This window comes from Sinocyclocheilus rhinocerous, unplaced genomic scaffold (genome assembly GCF_001515625.1).
Source record: "Sinocyclocheilus rhinocerous isolate Xijiao unplaced genomic scaffold, SAMN03320098_v1.1 scaffold939, whole genome shotgun sequence".
Classification (NCBI taxonomy): domain Eukaryota; kingdom Metazoa; phylum Chordata; class Actinopteri; order Cypriniformes; family Cyprinidae; genus Sinocyclocheilus; species Sinocyclocheilus rhinocerous.
Genome location: NW_015665397.1, coordinates 566680 through 575560, shown reverse-complemented (window position 1 = coordinate 575560; position 8881 = coordinate 566680). Strand labels below are relative to the sequence as shown.

Sequence of the window (8881 nt, the reverse complement as noted above, 5' to 3'; positions counted from 1 at the left end):
AAAAACTGTTTGAAGAATCACAATGCTGAAAAAGCATTTTAAGTAACAATGTTTGGAGTTAAAATCAAAATAATGGATAAATGTTGTGTTTGTGGTAAACAGCCACAGATCAGGAGCAGACTCTTGTGTGAAAGCACAGTCCGTGCTGCTTCTGTACCACACATATGGACTACATGCGCACTGCAAACGGAGTATGTGTGAACCTGGTGTAAAAGGCCGCCTCACATACAGCTCACAAAATGAGGCTTGCGCTGTGTGTCAGCTATTGTGCAACAATTGCACGATTGTAAAAACAAAAATGCAGTGCATGATCAAACATTTAGGTGAGATAAATATATATTTTAGAAAAATGTCTAAAAAATGCCCCCCTCTACCCCTCAAACTAAAAAATCCCCTCTCACACGAGTCATTTAAGAGGGGAATTCATTTTCAAAAATGAAATTCAGGCCCTGAATAAATGTCTAAAATTCCTGATTGGAGTCTTACTATAAATAATTCTACATGATAAAAAGAAGGCTTTAAAAATATCGGTATCGGTGATCGTATCAGCAGATACTGCTTTCTGTGATCGGCCTCAAAAATCCTGAGCGGAGCACCCCTAGTGCAGGTAATTGCTTTATCGCTCCGATACCGATTATTGCCATCCCTAGTTTAAAGTAATTCACAACTCTTAGTATTTATGACTCAAAATGTTGCTTTTTTTACAGTATAGTTTCAGGTGTAAATAGAGGGGGGGGAAACTCCAGATTTTTAATGACATCTCAGACTTTCATGAGCGCGTGTTTTACCTTGTCTGTGGAAGAGTTTGCTGCCCACGATCACAGTCATGGACGCCACTTTCTGTTTCTGTAGTTTATCCGGAGGAATACAGGTGTAGAAATCATACAACAGCTTACTGCAAACAGACAGGCAGAAAAGTATATGGTATTAAAAAAGTAAATGAGATCGATTGACAACATTTTTTAAAGAGCTTCAAAGCAGTTCATGCACTTAATATCTAATTTTGTCATCGAATCGGTTTTTGCACAACAGTAAGTGTCAGTTTATACTGTATTTCTGTAGAAGATCTTTATCCATAATCTTGAATAAAAGATAAAAATAGCAAAAATGAATCCAGAAATAAATGCTGAGGGCAGAGAAAGTGACCTGTGTTTTATTGATCGAGTCTGAACGCCGCCGGGGTCTGTGAGAAACTACTGTATCATATCGACCCTCTCGGAGCCGCAACAATCGTTCTGTGTTTTGTGTGCAGTGATGAATTAGACGCCATTTGAAGCTAAACACACACTCCCGGCTCTAACTAGATAAAAACACTCAAATTAAACTATCCATATGAGAGAAACTCGCTCCACTGTTTCTCAAACTCATCAAAAACTCAAGTCGAGACATCAGACATCTGCCTCAGTTAAGCGCATGAGCAGCTAAACTAGTTAAAGTCACATTACAGTTATAATAGCATTAGCATTCGAGTAGATCAGGTAAATGTAAGAGGACAAGTGTATTAAGGACCATCAGCTTCAGAGTGAAGGAGAGTCTGTGTGTTTGTGGTGATTGATTTCTGACGTCACAAACTGATGGCGGTCATTTAAAGTGTCTTCAAGCACTTGTAGAAACTGTTGTCAGTACATCAGTTCAGCCCAGACCGATCAGGTGTGTTCTAGAGATTTTAGGCTGTTATGAGACTCACCTGAGGAGTTTAGCATCGAACACAGTTTCCACATCTTGCAGGACTGTGGGCAAGTACTTCAGAGAGCTAATTCGTGACACTTATTGTATCAAGTGACTCCTTTGTACTGACAGCTATATAGCTACATACTTTATATACACAGCTATATATAGCTATAGCTATATATTTCATAAACTGAATTCAACTATTCATACCTGCTGCAGTAGTGTAGTGGTGTAGTCACTTTTCATCAGGTTATTGATCGACTCAAATAAACTTTTGAGAGATTCCTCAAACTCGGCCTGTTCCTTCCCTTCATACAATCTGACGAAAGAGAAAGAAAGAACACTTGTGAGCAGTGCAATACATTTCACATATCCATCATCACACATTCGCACACTTATACACTGTTGCACCCCTTTTCCGCCAGGACTTCAGGTCCGTTTCGCACAAGATGTGTAAGCGGCGCATCATTTTCTCTGTGCCCATGTTAACAGATACCAGGTTGTTTATAGTCAAAATAAATGAGTTGACATGAAAAAGAAGTGTTTTCACCATAAAAGCATGTAAGTGATGTATACATTGTTTCATACAGTCAAAATATTTCCCAAAAAGGACACTAGTATACCAGTGCAGGAGTTGCAACACAAATGTATGTTTAAATAATTTAAACGTATTGTATATCTTAAAAATATAGATCATTTTATCATATAAACTACTAGGGGTGTGCGATATATATCGTCTGCGATAATATCGTAATTGTTGTTTTAACGATGTGCGATTTGACATTATCGAGTATTTTGCAAAAACCATTCAAAACATCCCTACAGAGCGCACGCATACATTACGTGAAGTCTAGACTAGTGCGTGTGCGCATTTAGTGTGTTTTCTTTCACTGCATGATTCAGTCTATTAAAATGCATTTAGAATGATCACAAATTCAAGACATGATGGCAGAAAATTTATATATTTATACCACTTCATATAGTTATTCAATTTCACACGAAGAGTGCCGTTTTTCTCCAAAAATTACCATGATTACAAATGTGACATTGAATTCAATAAACAATAAGTTAATTAAGAGACTTACGTTTTAGACACCATATTGCTTGTTTTTGCTCTATTTCGCCAACAAAAATCATTCCGAATACAGCCACAGTGCTGTTTTGTGTCTCTGAGCAACATGACGGTGTTTCGTTCTTGAATGAATCAACCGTTTAAATGATTTGGTTCAGTCGCAATGACTCACTTATTAACAGTGATTTGCTGCCACCTGCTGGCGGTTTTCATTTCAAATTTCGGCTTTTTCTTTTTTTCTTTTTTTCATGTTTTAAATCATTTCAAATATCAGTATTCAACGTTTTATGTTTAATATATCAAAACATTATTTATGCATTTGTAATTGCAGGTTAAATGCATTCATGTCTTGCATTAAACAAAATACATGTGTGTAAATACATCTAAATGCCACTTCAGATGCAGCTTCTGTGTTGATTTAATTTGCTTGGTAACAGCCCAAATGTCTTATTATTCTATTTCCCTGATTAAATGTAAGAATTTGACTCAAACGATAATGGACACTTTTAGAAAAAATGGCTTTATAAAGGTAAAAATGCCCATAAAATGCAAACATCAGTTTAAACTTATTGGAAAAGATTAATTTCTATCAGTATGAACTGACCACCACACAGAATATGAAGAATATTAAAAACATTAGGAGTCAGCTGTCTTCGGCAGTCCTTAAGGTACCAGCACAATAACACACTCAGCAAAATATCGTCTAATTATCGTTATCGATAAAATCCCATAAAATATCGAGATATAATTTTTTGTCAATATCGCACACCCCTATAAACTACACTACACAGTATGATGCTTCACTTTCAAGCCACTTTAATTTCCTGTTTTTATAACCTTTTTTGATTTATTGTGTAATTTTTAATTGTTATGTATTTAAATAGCCTCCGGCCTTTACATCAAAAGAGCTTGTGTTCTCAACAGTGTCATTTTAGTATCAATGAGATGCTATCAGAGCTTTTATTAATACTTTGACTCAGTTTTTTTTTTTTTTTTTTTTTCTTCATTTGAATTTTAGTAAAAGATTTGGTTATTTTGTTGTGTGTCTTTAGTCATTTTTATCAGTTTTTGCTTTTTTAATTACATTTTTATATCAGTTTTAGTTATAGTTATTTTATTCAAGTGAAACTAAATAAAAAAAAGTTTCTTTGGCAACTAGCTGAAATAAGTTAAAAGGTTTTTGTTAAAAAATAATAATGGCATTAATTCAAAAAGGTTTTAAAAAAAATGATTAATACCACATAATGGACAAAATTTCCATTTGCTTGTCAAAAAATTAAAGTGACATATTCACACGATAATGCATTTACATTTAGTCATTTAGCAGAATGCATGAAGAAACATGTCAGAAAATGCATTTGATGCATGCATTAATTAATTGACGTTCCTGATATGATGCATAAAGCACGGCTATAATTTCTATTCAAACACATTATTTTTAGTGGTTAGTTCATTTTAGTGTTCACTTTGGATCAAATTTGAATATTTTTAATGCCAACCCATCCCACTTGTGACCAGGTTTTGCAAAGGCAACACAAAAGTCACTACACCATAAAGTGATTAAATGTATGAACGGCGCATGACATGGAAGACAGATTTCACTGCTTGAGGCTTTATTGCGATGCATCTGGTCAGGACAATAAAGACGGTGATGAGTCTAGTTAGTTTGTGGGTCACTTATGACGTTGTTCGACTCTAAAGTCAGTGGAAAGGCTTTCAGGTGACAGACGCGGAGGATCATGACAGTGACTTTGACTGAAACTTCAATCAAGTTTTAGACGCAGTCTAAAGATTCATCTCTCTCAGTCTCTCTGCACTTTTTTAATGTTTTCTCCCGTCTCTGTCCATCAGGTCAGTTGTGTCTCTCTCTCTGTCTGTCTGTCAGGAGTAACTCGGCACAGATGTTATAGTCGGTGGGGTTTCTGAGGGTGGAGATTATGCTGTAACACACGACAGTATTTACCGCGGTACTGCTGAAGAACAGACGTGATTACTGAAGCATTGTTCCACTAATCCACATGAGAGCCACAGTTAATACGCCACCTCTGACCTCACACAATAACACGCACTACAATAAACACACACACACACGCGCTCACAAAACAAAGACGCATATATACTGTCATCAAGACAAATAGATGTACATTTCCTAGAATCAATAAACCTACCCAGAAACGCATATGCATGCAAACCGACACACTTCAACCTCAACAAAATCACTTAAAAGTCAGGTCTGAATGCAATATAAACATCAAATCTGATTAGTTGTGAAATGCTGGTTATGTTGCAGTGCTATTTTAGTTATGAGATCACAAGCTGCTTTGTATATTTAATTGATTTTTGCATGTTTGCATGTCCAGTAAATTTAAGTGGAAATAAACATTAAAACTGAAATAAACATTAATTAAACCCAAATAGTAATATTTTAAAAAACTGATAAAAATGACAGAAGCACATAAAAGTAAAATTAGAACTGAAAATATAAACATACACACACACACATTATATATATATATATATATATATGTATATATATATATACACTCCCCTCCAAAAGTATTGGAACAGTGAGGCCAATTCCTTTATTTTTGCTGTAGACTGAAAACATTTGGGTTTGACATCAAAAGATGAATAGGAGACAAGAGATCAACATTTCAGCTTTTATTTACAGGTATTTTCATCTGGATCTGATAAACACAACTTAGAAGATAGCACCTTTTGTTTGAACCCACCCAGTGACCAAAAGTCCAACATTATTGGAACAGATTGACTCAAACTAGATTAAAGGGAATAAGACTTAATATTTAGTTGCAAATCCTTTGCTTGCAATAACTGCATCAAAGGAGCTTCACTGTTACTCCGAACAGAGATGCATGACAGAGGGAGAAAGAGACTGTGCTTGTGATTTTTGCATGGTAAAGCTGGTGAAAAAATTTCTACTTCAATCTGAAAAATCAGATCAGGGTTTAGTAATGCACATACACTCCCCTCCAAAAGTATTGGAACAGTGAGGCCAATTCCGCTATTTTTGATGTAGACTGAAAACATTTGGGTTTGACATCAAAAGATGAATAGGAGACAAGAGATCAACATTTCAGCTTTTATTTCCAGGTATTTACATCTGGATCTGATACACAACTTAGAAGATAGCACTTTTTGTTTGAACCCAGCCATTGCTCATGTGACCAAAAGTATTGGAACATGTGACTGACAGGTGTGTTTTGTTGCCCTGGTCTGTCCTATTATATTGATTATTCAAACAATAAATAGCACTGAATGTCTGCGCTCAGTTTCAGATTTGGGTTTTGCCTGTGCAGACTGCATTTATAGTTAGAAGATATGTAACCAAAATGGTGAAATTCTATTGCTGAAAAATAAGGAATGGTGAAGCTGAGAGAAGATGGAAAATCAATCAGAGCCATTGCACAAACATTGGCCATAGCCAGTACAACCATTTGGAATGTCCCGAGGAAGAAAGAAACCACTGGTGTACTAAGTAACAGACTTCGAACAGGTAGATCAAGGAAAACATCAGCAGTTGATGACAGAAACATTGTGACAGCTGTAAAGAAAGACACACTATTTTCCTAATTAATGCTGTTCAGTTGCTTTGACACAATCTGTATTGTTAAAAGCGCTATATAAATAAAGGTGACTTGACTTGACTTGACTTATTCAAACAATAAATAGCACTGAATGTCTGTGCTCAGTTTCAGATTTGGGTTTTGCCTGTGCAGACTGCATTTATAGTTAGATGTGTAACCGACATGAAAACCAGATAGCTATCTATGGGTGAAAAACAATGAATGTGAAGCTGAGAGAAGATGGAAAATCAATCAGAGCCATTGCACAAACATTGGCCCTAGCCAGTACAACCATTTGAGGAAGAAAGAAACCACTGGTGTACTAAGTAACAGACCTCAAACAGGTAGACCAAGGAAAACATCAGCAGTTGATGACAGAAACATTGTGACAGCTGTAAAGAAAGACCCTAAAACAACTGTTAGTGAAATCAGCAACAACCTCCAGAGGGCAGGAGTGAAGGTATCACAATCTACTGTTCACAGAAGACTTCATGAACACAACTACAGAGGCTACAACAGAAGATGCAAACCAATCATTAGCAAGAAGAATGGGAGACGTGCCTCAAAAATTCTTGGACAATGTTTATGGACTGATGAGACAAAGATTAACCTTTAAAGTGATGGAAAGGATAAAGTTTGAAGGATCTGCTCATGATCCCAAACATACAAGCTCATCTGAAACGCAGTGGAGGTAATGTCATGGCTTGGGCTTGCATCGCTTCTTCTGGGACGGCCTCATTAATCTTAACTGATGATGTAACACATGACGGCAGCAGCAAAATGAACTCAGAAGTCTACAGAACCATTTTGACTGCCAATTTACAGAAAGATGCAACCAAACTGATTGGGAGATCCTTCATCATGCAGCAAGATAATGACTCGAAACATAGTGCCAAAGCAACAAAGGAGTTCATCACTTTCAAAAGCAACAAAGGAGTTCATCAGGGGCAAGAAGTGGAAGGTTTTAGACTAACCAAGTCAATCTCCAGACTTAAACCCTATAGAGTATGCATTTTACCTGATAAAGAAGAGACTGAAGGGAGTAACCCCCCAAAACTGAAAGAGGCTGCAGTGAAAGCCTGGAGAAGCATCACAAAAGAAGAATGCAAAGGTTTGGTGATGCAACAGGCTTGATGCAGTTATTGCAAGCAAATGATTTGCAACTAAATATTAAGTCTTATTCACTTTAATCTAGTTTAAGTCAATCTGTTCCAATACTTTTGGTCACATGAGCAATGGGTGGGTTCAAACAAAAGGTGCTATCCTCTAAGTTGTGTTTATCAGATCCAGATGTGAATACCTGTAAATAAAAGCTGAAATGTTGATCTCTTGTCTCATATTCATCTTTTGATGTCAAACCCAAATGCTTTCAGTCTACAGCAAAAATAAAGGAATTGACCTCACTGTTCCAAAACTTTTGGAGGCGTGTGTGTGTGTGTAAATATAAATAAAATATAAATAGTATTGTTGTGTATAAATATAAATAGTATTGTTTTAGTTTTGAGTAAAGAAGTTGATCAATTCAACAACACATTTGCATGTTCACTTAAATTAATTGGAAATAAATAAACATTAAACCTGAGCTAAAACTTAGACTGAAATAAAAAATAAATTAAACCCAAATAGTAATATTAAAACAAATAAACAAACAAATAATAAATGGATAAATAAATAAATAAAGTTAGAACTGGAAATATATTTTTTATATAAAGCATGTAAATATTTTAAATATATAAATAGTATTGTTTTAGTTTTGAGAACAATGTGCTTTGATGTAACAGCCAAATGTTATTTGAAAATATAATAAATAAAAATTTTATTAATCAAATTCAAAAAGTTTTTTAAATTTCAATTTGTTTGTCACAAAAATACAACTGGCATTCCCACATGATAATGCATGAAGAAACATCACAGAAAAGGCATTTGAGTCATTCATTAATAAGAATTAATATCGTTTCTGATATAATGCATAATACCATAAACACACACACACAGCATATATGATGCATATACTGACTCTGAGATGTGCATTTCATAGAATTAGAAAACCTACCCTTCAACCTTAACAAAATAACTTAAATATCAGTTATGAACACAAATGAACAACAAGAAAACATTATACATTTAAAAAACACAACACAAACACACACACCAGAAAACTGCCGTAAGGGTTTTGATGTTGCCCAAAGCTAAACACACACTCACACTCGCACACACACAGTGTGTTAATCCTGATGATGGGTATGAAATGAGAGGCATTAGAGCATAAGAACAACCACTCAAAGAGATAAAACACACAAATAACACAGAGAACGTGAGAAGATGAAAAACCTTGAAGAAACCAGCAAACACACACAACAAAATTCCATTTATAATACGGACAGTTCTGCTTCTAGATGCTGATTGGTCAACACAACATTCCAGCAGTGGGAAACACATAATTAACCTTAGCCAAATATTAACCCTCGTCATCAGGGCCGTTTCTAGGCATAGGCGAGCTAGGCCTTCGCCTAGGGCGCCACCAGCTGAAGGGGCGCCAATGAGCGCACGTACT

General features: G+C 35.7%; 1 protein-coding gene across 1 annotated transcript in view; it reads right to left on the bottom strand.

The window, feature by feature from the left end:
- Positions 1-8881, bottom strand: part of LOC107731350 (dedicator of cytokinesis protein 2-like) — a 45047-nt gene that overhangs the window by 1664 nt on the left and 34502 nt on the right. The window contains exons 22-24 of the mRNA XM_016542404.1: positions 1882-1990; positions 1688-1743; positions 789-895 (exon numbers count right to left, since the gene is read on the bottom strand). Of these exons, the coding sequence (XP_016397890.1) occupies positions 789-895; positions 1688-1743; positions 1882-1990 (272 nt within the window). The remainder of the gene's footprint in view (positions 1-788; positions 896-1687; positions 1744-1881; positions 1991-8881) is intronic.